We start from the raw sequence: 17,356 nt of genomic DNA, 5'->3' as shown, positions 1-17,356 counted from the left end.
CAAGAACTGAAAGCCAAAACGAAATTTTCCATTGACTCAAAAAATTGTGTTTTGCTCCCGTTTGGAATACCAGGACATTTAGATATTCCAGCTTGTCCAGCAATCCTCAGAACTGGGATAGTTAGCACAGTACTGGGCTACTGACAGGTGGAAAGAGAGGGAAAGAGGCAGGCAGGTATTAAATTGCACAGTTTTAATTTGTTTTTTTTAAACTTGTGTTACTGACCTTTAATGACAAGTGTCTGTAGAAGTGTCGTACTCCACTGTACATTAAAACAATCCTCATAAAAATGTTGGAAAACAGTAAGAATATGACCAATAAGGTCCAGCACAGGAATAGTTCTTTCTCTTTAATAGTTTTCTTCTCAGTTATTTGCAATGACATTTTAGTATTAAGATACTCTGAAAAGATGCATCGTATGCAATAACTTTATTAGGGTCAAATAGATATCACAATATAGATTCATCCACCGAGTAGCCATAAATTGGTTACAACAATCATAGAAGAGACTAAGCTGTTTTAAGCTAGGATGCTTTCAACATTACAGCTCATACAATAAGATTATATACTGATACACTTTGATTTAGAAATGCAGATGATCAGTTTCGCTTAGTGTCTTGTGCTTCAGGCTTTCATTTGTGTCACCGTGCCCCATATGCTGTAGTGCGGAAGGGCTGAATTCCCCAGGGAGAAACCCCAACGGGCTGCAAGTCTGCCTCTGGCTATTTTAGGGTGACTTCCTCCGAGCCTGGGTTATTTGGTCGATCCAGTTACATTCTCCAGTAGCACCAAGCTAGCGCTCAGAGCAGCGACAGAACAGAGGGCTATCTAACGATCTCGAAACAGCACGGGTGGAAAGGTTTTCTTATTATAAGAGGGTATAAAGGAATATTTATGCTTTGTAAGGTCACTACAATACATGCGGTTTTCCTGTTTTGCTGTATTAAGCGACAGGGCTTTTTCACGTGGTTTTATATACTGATATCTGCACCTCTGTTATCTTAGTTAAATAAATACCTTTGTAAACATATAACACAGTTACTTGGTCCTTATTTTCCACAGCTCACGTTAAAAGATTCACAAAACATCCATAGAAATAGTGATTTCTAGAATGAATACTTAGCTGAGTTAAATGGAATAAACATCGGTCAGGTACCATATATACTACTGAATGCCATTTCAAGGAAAAACATTTTAGTTACAAAGCATTCAGAACCCAGGTAAGCCATATATTCAACTCTGCAAAATATATAAAAGATGCATACTTCTTTTAAACATACATTTAACAAAATGTAGTGGCAGAAGTTGAGAAGTTCCGTTTACACAGTCCAGACATTTGGTAGTATGAAACTGCTTATCCATGCACTAAATTACGGGTGACGCGGTTAACTGAAATAATAGTAAAACCTTCTGAAACAAAAAGGTATAACCGAAACAAATGCTCTGAAGAGTCACAGACAGGCAGTTTTGAAAATTTAAGTGCAATATTACATGCATGGATATACAGATTAACCTGTAGAAATAATAGTAAAACACTTCCGTTTTTCACCAAAATGCAGAAGGAAATTCAATTATATTATGCTTGTTAAATACTACAGACTTGAGGCTACAAAATGCTTCTACCATCTTAACACATACAAAACTACCATAAAGTTATCTCTACAGTACATACTACAACACCGACTCCAGGTCACCACCCGCGATGAGCACATCCCCTGTATCTGGCTAGGCAGGGAAAAAAAGGCCAACTCCGGCCCGCTGGCCACCTCCCATCCGTCTCAGGAGGCAGGCTTAGATCTTCAATCGACACTAAACACCGTGTTGTAGCATTAATTTATGTAAAACCCTTAAAAATCTGGCGCCACTGAAACTTGAGACCTGTTAAACTCGCTACAGGTGAGGGATGCGAGAGCTCGTGCTGCGTGAACCCTAGATTTGATTAGCGAAGGAGGTCGGCCCGCTCTGGCCGTAGCCCTGGGACTGGCCGTATTCACCCACCTGGCCGTAGGAGCCCGGCTGGTTGTAGCCACCCGCCGGCCCGTAGCTGTCTTGGTTGTAGCCCCCTTGGTTGTAGCTGCTGGACTGCTTCTCCATGGCGTCCGGAGGGTGCCGCTGGCCCGAGGAATGCCAGCCCGTCTCCTTAAACACAAACCAAATGTTGCCTGCCCAGAGGATAAAGTTCAAGAAGCCAAAGACCTAGGTGGGGGAGAAGAGGAGCTCGTCACCCGGCAGCCGCGGTCTCACAGCCCAGCCTGACGTTACGGACCCTGCACGCAGTCCATCCTTCTCCCAAAACCTGCTGGAAAATTTTCTCAGCCTTGGAGAAAATTCCCAAATTCACCTCCCTTAGCCGTAGCTCACAGGGTGTCCGTTTTCCTTTTTGTTTCCAAGAAAAAAGTTGAGGTTTTAGGCCAAAATTTTTTTTTTTTTTTCTTGAAAACGTAATTTAGTTTAAAGAAACTGTGGAAAGATAAAATTTAAAAAAGAAAATATTTAAAAAGAGAGAAATTAATTGCTCAGCTGGCCTAAAGTAATTTATTATTTCTTTTAAACATTCTGAAGACCAATTTTACATTGGGTTTTTTTGAGGATTTTTAAAGGAAACTGTAAGGCACAGACCCTTTTCTTCCTAAAGGAGCGCACAGGCCCCTTTTCAAAAGCGTCGCAGCGAGCGCGTTAAAAGCGGACGGGCCAAGCAATGCACTTGGACAGACGCTTTGCTCCCTCCCTGCCCCAACCCCGCACGCTCACCCCGCCGCTGCCCCCCGGCACGGAGCTCTCCCGAGTCACGCGCCGCCTGTCCCCGCAGCAAGACTCTACTTCCAATTAAATCTTTTCAGCTAACTGCTTTACAGCAGCCGGCTCAGGTCAAGACACGGGTAAAAAAAGAGATGAAAATACGTTTGCAAGGTGACGGCGAAAAGCAGTAACCAAAGTCACTTACGACGGAAGTGTTGAGGCTGGACATGACAGGGCTGCGAACGGGCAAGCATTTGTTGGACTGCTGTTTGCAGGCGGACATCAGTAATAGCACTTCGTCTGGGTCGGTCGCAATCTTTACATCTGACAGTCCTTTAGCCCAAGCAGATGAGCCCACTAGCCACAAGAATGAGAAGACCACTGTCACAATGAAATCCTAAAAGACAAATTAGTTAGAAGCATTATACTGGTGTGTCCGTTGGGAGGAAAAAAATATTAAAAATCACCAGAAAACCGAGAGCTTGCGTCAGAGGAGAGAAAAAACAAGAGCCTGTTATTTCGTGGAAGGTTGTGATTACTGTCGTCGCCGACAGAGCTGATTTTCAGAAGCGCTTGACGTGCCCAATGGGGCAGAGCCCTCGGGCTGCCGTTTGCACCTCCGACCCCAAGGCCAGATTCCCACAGGCGTGCGGCTGGTACCCGGGATGCTGACCTGCCTTGGCAATCCGGCTGTTCACGGCGCCCGGCTGATGAATTGGGATCAATTAAAAAAATATAGATGCCTGGAAAGGAGCCGGGCCCTCCCGAGGGCTGGCTCCCACCCCGTGTGCTCCTACAGACAGCCGGGGCGGCTTTCCTTCCCGATAGGAAGTGTTTCCATCCGCGGCAGCATCTCGGGGAGAACCTGAAACTGGCTAATACTCAGCTGCCGGATGAGGAGTTTTCTCACCAGCTACAGGTAAGGCCAAATGTCCCCGCTGCACGAGCCGTGCCGCCCCTCATCACCCCGAGCGAACAAACAGAGAGGGCGACTCGCCGAGCAGAGAGACTCCTCAGCTCCTCTCTGTCCTGGTGGAGCCTTTGCTCCTCATTCCCATCCACGTGAAAAGAGGGGAGAAGGGGTGGCGGTCCCTCCAGGATCCGGCGCCTCCGAGCAGCTCCGCTCTGAACCACTCTGCTCACTTTTCCCTCGAAAGACTCTCAGGAGCACCCACAGGCATAAACTTCTCCTTGTCTTAGCCAGAACAAGTGGCCAAGTGACACTGTTGTTGTGTGGGTTTGGGGGGAAAGGAGGGAGGAGGTGTGATTTTTCAAGCTTTCTTGTGTCTTGCTAAAACAGAAGAGCCTTTCTGCTGTCATATTTCATCCCATCTGTCAGCCCACAACAGATGGTAGAGGTGCCAAAGTCTAACATACCACTAACTGCATCGCTGCGTCTTGATAGCCCACCTCCCATGGGGGCTGCTTCCCCTTCCCCCTTACAAAGGAAAGGTGTACACGGAAGGCAGAGAAATGTTCATTAAGAAGGCAGCGTTTCGGGTTGCTTATCCAAAGAAATAAGCGATCCCTGGGAAACAGCATTCCCCTCTTCTACAAGCACACCTGACATTCGGGGAAGGAGCTCTCTGCGGCACCGGAGGGATGGAGGACATGAGCTTCTTCCACGCTGGCAGACACACCAGTCAATAAACCAGTCGCACAAGCGAGCCATGAACAAAGGATTTCTTCGCTCACGCAGATGGGATTAAATTAACTGTGCTTGGATGCCTTCCCAAAGGATACATCCTTCTCTCTTAATGGTGCCACAATTTGTTTTCCGCAGGCCTGTGTCTGCTGCCGAACTTTGGGTTCCTCTGACCTCCCTTCATGCTGGCCACACGGGCTCTCCTGCAGAGCGCGAAGCCCAGGAGCTGACAACTACCAACACCCAAAGAGACTCTGGGTAGGCAGAGGCATATAGCCCAGAGTCATTTTTCTTCTCGGGGAGATTTCCAGCAACAGAAATCATTGTATCTTGTATGTCCTAGCAGTAACGGAATGAGAAACGGACTCCTAGAGGCAACAGTTCAATCGCAAACATTTCCTAAGAAGTCCAGCTGGTAGAGACACCAGCCATTCACTGAGCTATGGATTATGATGGGATAGGCTCTTTATTTGCTATGAGGCTTGACATGTTATCTACCTGGATGCCAACCCTCGTATAGGTTCTGACTGACGCGACAGACGGGGACACACCGGAGATTCGGGGAATACATTTTTTAAATGACAAGCAACTCTCCCGCAATGCCACCACACTACTGGGCTTCGCAAGCTAAATCAGCCTCTGCAATCAGCGCGTTGGCAATAACAATAAAACAAATGCATAACAGCAGGCAGAAATTTGAAGCAAACAGAGAGAAATTGACCCAAACTAACACAATGTAGGAGCTCAAACTTGCCGAAAAGAGGGAAGTTTTAAAAGTGAGCAGAGCTCTTCAAGCAGGTGACAGCAGCAGGGGTCTGACCCGCTGTCGAGCTCACAGAGCCTGACCCCGTGTTGGTGAGGCGTTTACACAACCCGCGGCACTCATGACTGCAGCCTGCACCTCTCCCTCACTCTAACTGCCGATAACGCGTGTCTTGGGCTAGAAAGTGCTGCTAGGAACATCCACGAGCGCTGTGCCGTTGAGGTCCTAAAGGGACTAAGTCGTGTTATTTCTCAGGTCTTGTGTCCCCCATCTCACCCCATCCTCCAGCCTTCCTCTGCTGCCCTGCACCAGGGCGGCCGCACAAGCCTAACCCTGCCCGCTCCTGCCCGCTCCGCCACCAATTCCCCTCTCGGAGAGCAGATCAGAGCCTTGGGGAAAGGGCCGCTGCTCCTGGGGGGCTGGGATCAGCATCCGCAGCCCCTTTTATAAAGGAACCCCCGAGAACTGTAAAGTCCGGCCGGGTGAAAGAAACACCCCCGGCCAGAAGAGAAAGCTCCCGCAGCAGGGCTTGGGGAAGAAGCCACCCGGCCCCTCCGACGGCTGGAGGAGATGACTGCTCCCAGAAACACGTTACAAGACCACCAGCCTGTCGAGAAGGCAGGGCAGAAAGGCTAAGGAACCACAAGGACTTGTCCAGCGGGTGCTCTCAGCGAGGCTACAGGGCCGGACTCGGGCTCTCGCAGGATTCGTTCCGTCTCCTCTGCGCTGCGCAAGGAGCAAAACACACAACTAGAGCAAACCCGCGTCTTCCTCTTTGTTTTGAATCTCTGCTAACCTTCAGCTTTGGCTGGAACTTGAACCTCTCTTGTTTTCAAGTGGGTTTGGATTTCTGGCTGAACATTTTCACAGCTCTGGGTGGAACAGAGTTACAAGATAATGACATGCTGAAAATAAAAGTGAATTTCAAGCTAAGCTGTTCTGTGGCTTAATGTCTATCTGGGGAATTTCTCCTTGGTAATTAAAGCCAGAGTGTCTGCATACTAAAACAAATCTTGCATCTGAATGTTTAATATCCCCATAGCACGGGTGATATTTTTTTTCCTTTGGAACAAAGTAATTTTTGTAGTTGCTCTCTTGAAACGGTGTCTACAGATCTCTTCGGTGCGTATTGTTGTACGGTTGCGCTACACTCCTAATTGCAAAGTTTCTTTCTCAGATCTCAGCTGAGATACTTTGGTCTGCCTACAGGTGCCTTTGGGATGGAGGCGAAATAGGAACGTGTAGGAGAAAGCAGAAAACAAGATTTCAAATATGCTGAATATCCAAGGAGGGAGTTTTTAAGAGCCTGAAGTATGTGTAACAAAAAAAGAAAAAAAGAAAAAAGAAAATTCTTGCTGCCTTTTTCAAGTTGAAACTTGCTATTACTGAGTTTGCCAAAAATGCCTGCTTGGAACAATTTTATATATATTATATGTTTTAGAATAGAACTGTGAATGCCTTTTCTTTTCATGGTAACTGAAACATGTCTCCTTGCCATCAAGCTACCGGCTTTTGCAAAACACCCGTCTTCGGAGGGGGCAGCCGCTTCAGTCTCCCCAGCGCAGGTTTGGATCCCCCCATGCCCAGCACAGCCTCACCCAGCCAAAAGCATCTGCAGAAGCTGCTTCTTGGCTTGGAAAGGGGACGCGTTTCACCTGCTCTGAGCTGGTTGGTGGCTTCAGCAACCCCCGGAGCACTGTGACACACATGTCCCCATGCGCTCTCTGTGCCCTGCTCTCGCTCCCAGCCAGCGTTGCCCAAGTTGGGCATGATGGCCCTGGGCAACACCTCGGCTCTGGCCGGGCCGGAGGGCGCCTGGCAGCCCTGCCACGCTCGAGCTCCCTCCTGCCTCGCTAAACTGCATCTGCTGGCCCCATAACTGGCTTCCCCACAAGCGCTTCCATCCACTAACGCTCACGCTACAGAACCTTTTCACTCGACAAAGCCCTCTCGTACATTTTCAGCCTACAAGGGAGCAACTCCTCCGACCCCGAAGCCTATCGACCCTCCCAGCCAGCGCCCGGCGGCACTGCCGACAGGTTTCAGGCACAGCCACGCGGGAGCAGCGGGAGATTTCCTTACCCCAGGAGGGGCAAACCGCTCAGAGGATTTGCTTTCACCGTCACAACCGACCGAAAAATTCAAGAACCAGCCCAGCGAGAGCTGCAGCCCCGGCCCGGGAAAGTGGCCAACAGCAGGTCGCTGCAGGCACCAAACGCCTTCCTACGGTGGCATTTTAGCTCTTTTTTGGTTTGAACAAGGTCCCACCCCGGGTTTTCTGCTGAAAGAGCCTTTGAAAGAACTGCATGCTTCTTGCAACGGTGCATGGCCCTGCGAGCTTGCTTCTGGCAGGGACGTGCGGAGCCCTTTGGGAGGCACCAGCAGGTACAGCAAGGGCACTGGGGCTTGTGTTTCAAAAAGGAGCTGACAAAAGCGGGCTGAAACGGCTCTTTGAAATGCAGAGAATTACTCAGGTTATTCATAATTTCATTTTTCAACTGCAAAGGATTCAGTCTTTGTTTTTACAGATAGCTCTTTATTCTTTTCATATCTGTTTTCTAGAAAGCCGGACAAAGGGGAGGAAATAAAACATATTTAATCAAAGACATCCCCAAAGAGCGGCCTAGGAGTGTACTTAAACTCACTTGGTCCGCAACATATGTAAAGAACCAAATGCCTTTCTGCTTAATGTGATTATTCACAGGACTCCAGATGCAAAGAAAAGATCTCCTCTTCTTACATGTAAGCATCTTTATGCACTCTAAGAATGAGATTATCAAGTAATCACTATAAAAATGAAATAGGTCTTTTCAGGGCTATGTCAGTCACTTTTCTTGGCCAAATCATTTTATGCTTTTATATTAATTGATTGGAATACTAATAAAGTGATTTACATTTGTACATAAACCCATGTGATTTTTCACGTACAATAACTTCCCAAAGACAAACCTGAAGGCAGAGACCGAGTTATCAGAGTGTGGGTTTTAAATGAAGTACATATGGGATATAGAAACCACGGAAAAAGAAATAAGAAGTCTGAGTGATGGGTACCGATACCTACTGACCGTGACTATTTTTTCCTTTATTTTCCCACTCCAGAGACAGATGGAAGCATCTACCCCCGATCCCCTAGAACTTCGGCACAGGACTAACTGCTGGGTCGGTTACTCTCTGCTTGCAAGCAGCTGCCAACACAGAAGATCTGAAACGGGGCATCAAGACAGAGGTGCCCGGGGTGGCAGTCCCCGGGTGCAGCTCATCTCTGCTCGCACGGTGGAAATCAGCTTAGGTTAGGCTTAGAGATGCAGACATCCTGAGAACTGGTGAGATTTTGTACCTCGGATTCATTAATCCCCAATTAATTTCTTTAAAATGTTTCTGGCTCTTGAGCACTAATCAGTCATTTGAGAAACTGGCTTGCACGTGTTGTAGCCACGGCGGGAAGCCCCCAGCTCCCCGCTGCACGCGTGCACGGGGCGAGAGTTTGCAACGAAATTAAAATCACGGCTGCGGTTTGCAGAGCTCGGAAACACATTTCACATACCTATTAGGTATTTAATCCCCAGTGAACTCCTCCTTGTTCCTTTAGGAACTGGGAATCCAAGGTCCTCTCTTAGGTTCGTCTATCTAGTACGGCCCCCCCCAAAATGATCTCTCCACGGCAAGCGGAGGGTGCAGGCAGCACGGGCTCGCCGCTGACAGCCCCGTGGGAAGGGGCGACTCCCACCGCCATCGCAGACCAGTGATACAACCGGAGCCCTGTGCGACCAAAAGGAAGACTTTTATCCGCAAAACCTGACAGGCAACGTTAGCCACAGGCACGGCTCACGGCGCAGTGGGTACAACACGCCGGTGCCATCCAAATAGCCGCGGAAGGAGTTAACGGCTTCTCCTGCTGGAAGTATTTCCTTGCCATGATATCTCACTTCACACTGAACGTTAAAATATTTTACCACAGTTAAAGTGATGCTTCGCTGAGATCTCAGCACACGCAGTTGGGCTTCCCTATATTTGTATAAACAAGGTAAACTTGAAACATTTGTGACTGAAATTTTCTCTGCAACTATCCTTGTGATTTAGGGGTCATTAAAATCTTTATAATTTTATATTCTGCATCCAGTCGGGCCGCTGCAAGTTGATAACGCATTGATGGTGCTCTGACTGCCTGTGCAAGGGTTTTATGGGAAAAAAATAAATAAAATTTCAAGTGAAACTTCCCCCCCTCCTCCACTTCTCCTGTCATATTCCTTTTTCAAATCCTGAAAATTTGTCAGGAGGAAAGGCAGCCAGCTCTGAGAGGGTGCTGCTTAAAGGCAGATGTCATCCCAGACTGAGCAAATATCAAGCCAAGAGGAAGTACGAGGCTTAAAATGGGAATGGTTTTAACCGTGAGACTGTGATCAGGCGCTGCAGGAGAAGCAAGGACAGATGAAACTATCATCTTCTAACTCTTCGCTTAAAAAGCAAAGAGCTGGTAGTGTGGAAACGGTGCCTGACGCACAGCGCCGAGGCTGGAGCCAGGGCAGCCCTGCCACCTGCACCCACACGTGCTGCCTGACTGCTGCCTGGGCTCAGGCCGGCACAAAGCGCCCCAGATTTCCGCAGCACTTTTCCTTGGGAGGAACCACCTCGGGGATGAGACATACTCACACATCTGACTTGATGTACGTGTGATCTTGCTGGGTACGTCAGCTCAGTGCGGCATCTGCCCGCAGCTGGAGGACGCGCCGCCTGCCTCCTCTGCACGACGCGTTACATCCCTCAGGTGAATCCGGCAGCCGCGGGAAGGCGCTTTGCACTCACCTTCCCTTGGCCCTTGAATTCCTCCTGCCTACGGCCGCTTGCTTGTCCTCTGCCGGGGGCTCTGCGCTTTCCCTACATCTCCACCGCACAGCAGGACTCACACCCTGTCCCAATGAGGCTGTGATGCTGCAATCGTTGTACTGGGCAAAGCCCAGCAGGGATGTGTGTGAAAAAGGATCTTTTTTCCTAAAAATACCCAACTGAGAGCTGGCAGTGCAGAGGAGATGCTGGAGCGCGTGGCCGGGGCAGGCACAAGCTGAGCATAACCCTAAGCCACTTCCCAGCACCGCTCACCAGCAGGAGCTGCTTTTGCTGTAGGACACAGAAACGCCTTTATATTCTGAACAAATAAGGTCATTTAGGTTTCGTTTAAAGACTGGGAAATTGCAAACAGCCGCTTTGGTAACAGACACCGGTTAAATTTAACCTGTAGATTCAATTACAATCCATTACGCAGAACAAATTAAATCAATGCCACGCTAATGCTGCGGCGGATTGCACCGTGCGTCCTGTGACAAACACGACTGCAGCAGCGGTATCAGGAAAGTCCTGGACGATGGCAAACAGCCACATCGCAATCTGACATACTACTATCATTTTTTCCTCTTTCCTTTTTCTATAGCTACACAGGATAATGTAGTTGGTCAGAAGAATTATTTTCCACAAGAAAATTAAAATGGCAGCTCGCTGCAACTAATTCTTTGATAAGACAGTTTGAAATGAGATATTACTTGATATCAACTGAATCCAGCAGAAGCAAGGCACTTTATTTATTTACTGTTTCTGTAGGGACCCCTTTATCTTGCCTGTTTTACCTCCCCTCCTCCCCTCACCATTTTCTAGAGAGAAAGGAAAGGTCCCAACAACCCCCAAACGAAGATGATTCATCTCCTTTGATGTGGAATGAGAATTTTTCCTTCTGTAACAATTCATCAGTTTTGAATTATGCAGACTGAAATAAAACAACTCGCATCTCCTTGCAGCAGGAAGATCTTTCCCTCCAAACCGCGTGATGCGAAGATTACCTTCCTACAGCTTAATCTTTTTCCTTACTGGTACTGTAGTTATTTCCTTTAACAGGTACAGCCTTTCTGTGCCGGTGATTTATTTTCCTTTCTATTATATTTTTCTGGTGGCTTTCAGTCATTTAAGGCACAAGTCAGCCAAATGTCTGGTTTCTGTCAATCATAAACTTTAGCTTTTCCTTAAAGCCAGAACTTACGTTGGTCCTCACTAAACTCCCGCCGCCTTCCCTTTGAATTGCTCCTCACACCAAGACGGCAGAGAAATATCTCCTCTCCTTTCGTGCAACCTTCTCCTTGCAGTCATGGAGGAGAGGGTTGCCCATGGAAGGGGGAGCGAGAGGCGACCCTACAGCCCGCAGACGCAGAGACCTGACCCAGCCAAGGGTCTATCCGGAGCACTAACAGGTGACGGACGCCTCGAACAAAATAGCTCTCGCTGGCTTTACAGCCCTGATTTAAAAGAAAATGAATGCACGGCAGTATTTGGGGTTTTATCACAAGCCTTCAGGAATCAGTAAAAAGAAAAATAAAGGCACGAACAGGCACAGCTTGGTAAGCGCACAGAATGATAACTGGAAAGCGAGGAGCCTCATAAACCAGTGGAGACACAAACGTGCTGGGAGCTCAGGGTTATACTGGAAAACCGGCCACATAAATCTCCAAAGCAAAATAATTTGGCTGAGCCCAGCAGTAATCAGCAATAAGCAGTCTCCCTGGCTGGGCTTTGGTCAGGGGCATGGTTTCATTTGTCTGCTAGGACGATGCCTAAGACCTCCTCTTCTCTCTTTTCCCCACCGATGAAGCTCTGCTGCCACAGACGTCTGGCTCAGACCTCGATCCCGCAATCACCCAGCTCCACCTTCACTATCTGTGTGAACATCATCACCGCAGGCAGTGGGAGAGAAGTGGGGAATCTCACAATGCTTTGGGCATTGGGCCACTTGGGGTCTCCCAGACCGCGCCACAGCCACACCCACCAAAAAGAGCAAGAGATTAAGACCTACGCCTGAAAATGCTGCAAATGCACACTTACAATTAGAGGCCCCCTGTTGTTCTCACGGTACTTGTTCTGGAAGAAGATATAAACCACGGTGGCAGCCAGCGAGTAGAGGAAGGCGAAGACTGCGATGGTGACGAAGAACTCCGCCGAAGAGGAGAAGTCCCCTATCAAGGAGAGCTTTTCTCGGCGCTTGCCTTCACAAGTGGGAGCATCGAAGTTCACTTGATGCAACCTGGAAAACATCCCAAAGAGCAACAGGTGAAGTATAGAAAAAGGAAGCCGTTACCCGAATAAATACATTTGCTCTGTCTCCCTATCTCATTCCTGATGCACATTGATCCCCTGCCTGAATAACTGGCCCTATAAGTAGTCTTCTGGGCTGTGCTCTTCAGAGCTGCTCGTACACATGAGGTTACTTCCATGTGAGCATCTAGGTGACACTGAGGACCTGAACACATCTTGTAATCAATCTCAGAGAAAAGTTGATGTTCCAATGGTTTGGCACAACCTCCCCCCTTCCTCGCTGGGGTTTTGCCATGGCAACAACTGAAAAAGGATAACACGAGAAAATTTGATTCTCAAATCCTTATAATCAAGGCGGCAGAAAACAGGTCTTATCCTCTATATCAAGGCCATGGGATACCCGTATTTGGAAGCTCACAACTTCCTTATGTAAAATCGCTTAGTGCACAGCTACCCGTGGCTGTTAGCCATATAGTGCCTCTGCATTAAAAGCTTTTAAAACCAAGCTGCAGCAGAAATACACAACTTGGGTGAAAGAACCAGCCCACCCGCCCTGGTTTCAGCAGTCACCGTGTACTCATGCACCGTCTGCAATCAGCATCCGAGCGAATAGATTTGTGGTTCTGTCTGGCAGCTCCTGCCAGACCTTTCTTTGCTCTAATAATTTTAATTTCTGATTCAGAAAGAGAAAGGGGATTCTTGGAGGGGTTACTTTGGCTGGTCCTGTCGCATGGCCCCGATTAGCATCAGTGGGGACGCGGGGCCCGGTAAGGGGTCACACTGTTGTGTTCTGCCCAGGGAGAGCGGAGGGGACGAAGCCAGCAGCAAGTTAACAGCAGCAATTAAAGAAGTTATGATCTGGTGCAGAGAAAGGATGAGGCCTTCTGGGAGACATTCCTCTGCTCAAGGGCAATTAATGCATGCAACAGCGAGCCAACGGCGACAGCCGCCGTGAATATATGACTAAATAAAAAGTTAGGTCCCCAGAGGAAAACAAAGTGCCCACAGTAGAAATCACAGAAGACGGATTAATGGACGTTGGAGGATTGCATGACTTTTTGCTTTTCCTGGTCCAAACTAAATGTACCCGAACGCGTAGGCAGAACCTTTTCATCAGCAGTTGATGCCTAACGCGGGTTATTTGCCTCAGGCATTTTCTTCCCTGAGCTTCTGTCGCTACAGTGGTGGTGGGATGAAAACAAGGAAGGCGTCTGCCTGGATTGCAGAGATGCGCCGCGGCTGAGTCGCCTCCCCTACGCGAACACAGCGAAGTCTGATGAAAACTGACCACAGGAGAGAGACTCTAATGCTGGTGATCAGAGGGCTTCCTGCCTTGGTGTCAAAGCTTCCTGGCATCAGTGCACAGACACTTTTCGTCAGGGCTTATTGTTCTTTCCTAAAGGCTGGGGGGGGGAAAGATTTCCTAGTGCCTGTCATGCCAATCCTGCAGCCTGGAGAGAAAGTGGCTTTGTTTTATCCGTCACTAGGATTACGGAAAGATTTGAAATGATTTGCATGGTCAGAAAAGAAAGCTTCCTCTGCTTTCCTCATGCCCAGCTGCTGGGGCGCTGCGTTGACACAGAATGAAAGTGGGTACTGCAGCCCAGGGCACGGAGGATGCCCGTGATGGTGTGTGCGGAGCTGGAGCGGTCCACTGGCAGACCCAGGCGCCCCCCATCAGCCCAGACTTCCCAACTCAACGCGAAGGCGTTCAGAGTTAGGGCGAGGGTTTTTTTTTTTCTTTGTTTGTTTTTTTGTTGGTTGGGTATTTCCCTCCCTTCTCCCCCCTCAGCTCTCAAACCTCCAAATGCTTAAGTAGCATTTTCCGGTTTTTAAATAATTCACCGCGTTTGCTGTGTTTGAGCAGCCACACTCGGGTACCGCAGCTGCTTTCCAAGGGCCCTGCTGCGGGGTGCGGTACCTGCTCTTCAAGCTGAGCACAGCGGAAGGCTCCGGCGCCCCATGGCAAAGCCAGGCTTTGCTGCCGTGGTGGGAGCTCCACCGGTCTACGTTGCCACCTCCCACCACATAGGCTTCAGAGAATTGCTCTGGCCCTCACGTTGCTTTCACGAGCACTATGGAACTGAGCGGAGCTACTTTAAATACAATCGGATTGCCTTGGGGGAAAAAAGAAGAAAACAAGGCAATTCTGTATGCATTTTATCGTGTAAAACACATTTTTAGGTTGTTTGGGTTTGGTTTTTTTTTTTCCTCCTCTGGAGTCCTGAACTGGCACACCAGGCAACACACGGTGTTGCGAGTAGCGGTTCAAACTCCCGCACATACCAAAGATGAAATAACTTAAGGAATATTTCTATCAAGATTTAGACCGGGCGTTGCTGCCCACCCCCTGCGCTCTGACCGGCCTCAGTCACCACAGCCCCATCCACCCTGACCCCCCCCCCCCCCCCCCCCCCCGCCTTTCTGAAACATGGTAAAGTAACTGAGACCACTTCCCTTTTCTATTCTGGGTTTTCCTCACTGCACCTTAGCTCTGAATCACGATAACCCAGAAAAAATGTTAATATATTAACATCTCACTCTTATCTGCCCAGCAGTGCTTTTGTGGCCAAGCGCGTCAGTGATACCAGATCACAGAAGCCTTCTTCCATCAAGTTATTTTTATTCCCTTGCTCTTCTTTGCAGATTTCCCGAGCCTCTGAGAGGATGTGCAGTAATTGGTGCCTCTTGTGGCCATCTCACCTATGCCCAAACAACCCAGGTCTCGGTTGTGCAGAGGGCCCCAAAATAGACCATGACTCAGACATGGGAAGAAGAGAGGGTGGCAGGGAGGAGGGGTGGCAGGGAGGAGGGGTGGCAGGGAGGAGGGGTGATCGTGCCAAGCCCTGGGGCGGTTAGGGTGGATGCTGACTTCGCAAGATGCATTTGAAAAGTTTCTTTAAAGCAGGGGAGGATCAGTGACAGAACATCCAGTCTTACTAATCGAAACCTCTTTGATCTGGAATGTCATCTCGGAGAGAAAGCTCTGATTTTCCACCGGTGTTCCTGAGTCAGTCTTTCTGGGGGCAGGATGGCTTGGTGATGACTCACAAAAACTTAATTGCCTCTACCTCTGCCTCCCACTTTTGATGTAATTCTACCTGTTTTGCCTCTTACTTCCTCTGACTTACTCTTCTTTCATCTTCTCTTATCTCGCATTCTTTACACCCCACCTCTTCCTTCAAGCCCTCCTTGGCCGGTGTGTTCCTTCTGCTGCTTTTCTACCTCCAGCACCACCCCTGCATTCCACCTTTGCCTCCCCGTTTCCTAAGCAAGATCTGGAGCCCCAAGAGTGACCCTTTGCAATCGCGCCCTTTGCACTTCGTTAATATCTGAGCAATTCTGTTGGGCTGCATTAGCAGAAGCGATTTTCACTGACTGATGGATGATGCAAGTAAGGAACGCTTCAGTAATAAATTCACCTAATTAGGGAAAGACGTAATAAAAAACCTTTCCCTCCTCCAAAAATGAGCTGGACGGTGTTTTTTGCCTTGTATTGCACCAAGTATTGTTATTAATTCAGAAACAAAGCTGATGCCTCAGGAATGTGACCCTGCACCCCACACTCAGCAGAGCAGCGCTGAGGTAGTCCTCACTGCTCATCGCTACTGGCACCGTCCCCTTCGCCTGCCGGGTCTCTTTGCTAAGGAGAGCCGCCATTGCCAAGCCATCCAGCCTGAATTCCCTCAAATTCACTTGAATCTGAAGCAAATCCACCAAAGGCAGTAAGTTTCACCGATGAAGTCACAGTAATTAAGGGCTTCTGAGGTTTCTTCTACCATTTGGCAAACTTTCCGTTGCTGTGGGAAATATGATGACAAGACAGCTGTATTGTCTAGCTTGACAAGATCAAAAGAGGGCAGGAATGTTTTACAGTGAAAAAAAAAGGATTTTTACATTGCTCCACAATAGCAAAGAGCAGTTACGTTTTCAGACACTAATTACCCCTGCTCTGAAAACAATACATGAAGCCAGACACGCCGAACAAAGCTACAGCTGCTACATGCGCGTGGGGGAGCAGAAGCTGTGCTCTCTCCATGGAAATGTGAAGTTGCCTTTCTTTCCTGAACTTCTTTAGTACAATATTCAAGCCACAACTTGCTTTTTAATTATAGCCCCTCTTTTTTTCAAGCAGCCCAGTCCACCCGAGGGTCCTTGAGCACAAAAACGGTCAGAGCCAACCGCCTCTAAGACCCATCTTGTCCCATGTCCCGCTCTCCCAGCGGACACAGAAGAACTCAAGCAGGAGAGCGTGCACCAAGTGATCTAATCTCGTCTGACCCAGGAAACCTCCCCTTTAGCACTGCGCATAAGGCTTAGACTTTAAACCAACACAACATGCAATGGCGGCACGTATGCACTCAAGTATTATTGATGAACTGGCACGGATTTCCTCTCCTGGGCTTTGATCAGCACCTGGATTAATAAATAACAGATAAAGTTCTGCCTCCAAAAATTCTCAATGGGAGTTAGTGTTTCTCCATTCCTTTACTAGGACGTGGGGGAAAACAGGCCAAAAGAATAAAAAAAAAACAACTATCTGTTTTGGCAGGTTGTCCTATTTTCTGAAAATAGCATCTTGTAATCCACCCCCCAACCTGTCTACGACATGCTCGAGCAAAATCTGCAACACCCACGCACGTGCTTGCAAAAATGCGAAGATCCATTATCCTTTCATTGGGCTTTATTTCCCCCTCACTTGTTTCTGGCAGTCAAGCTGTCAATTGTATTTACCCTCTGCAAAGCAACGAGAGAAACACAGCACTGGAAATCAGGTGCTGCAGGTAGCGCTCACCGAGGAATTTGTCGTGAAATGTTTATCTTGGCTGATAATCTCCAAAACAAGGGAAAAAATGAAATTTCAAAATGCAATAGTGAAATACTGACATGCACAGGGCCCCTTAGCGAGTCAAACTGCTCTGGCGCACCCCAGTAACGGGACAGGGGGTTTCGCCTTTCTTCCTCTGGGATGCAAAGTAGAGGTATTTCTTTTAGTTAGCTCTGGAAACAGGGAGGCTCCCTCCTTTCAGAGGACTGTGCTGATGTTCTTTCGCACAAGTGCCCCCAGCCAGCCCGCCCCTGCGCAAACGCCCCTTCTCGAGGTGCCGAATATGGATTTTTCCATAGGTTTAGCGGA

At 48.4% G+C, this 17,356-nt stretch overlaps 1 protein-coding gene across 1 annotated transcript in view; it reads right to left on the bottom strand.

Moving 5' to 3' along the window:
* Positions 1–1,930: 1,930 nt before the first annotated feature.
* SYNPR (synaptoporin) overlaps positions 1,931–17,356 on the bottom strand; it is a gene marked incomplete at its 3' end in the record, with an annotated part of 109,009 nt that continues 93,583 nt past the window's right edge. The window contains exons 4-6 of the mRNA XM_082487844.1: positions 12,010–12,208; positions 2,946–3,137; positions 1,931–2,197 (exon numbers count right to left, since the gene is read on the bottom strand). Coding sequence (XP_082343970.1) covers positions 1,931–2,197; positions 2,946–3,137; positions 12,010–12,208 — 658 coding nt within the window. The remainder of the gene's footprint in view (positions 2,198–2,945; positions 3,138–12,009; positions 12,209–17,356) is intronic.

This window comes from Vanellus vanellus (assembly GCF_965231255.1).
Source record: "Vanellus vanellus genome assembly, chromosome: 9".
NCBI lineage: Eukaryota > Metazoa > Chordata > Aves > Charadriiformes > Charadriidae > Vanellus > Vanellus vanellus.
The sequence above is the reverse complement of the archived record's forward strand: the minus strand, read 5'-3'. Positions and strand labels throughout refer to the sequence as shown.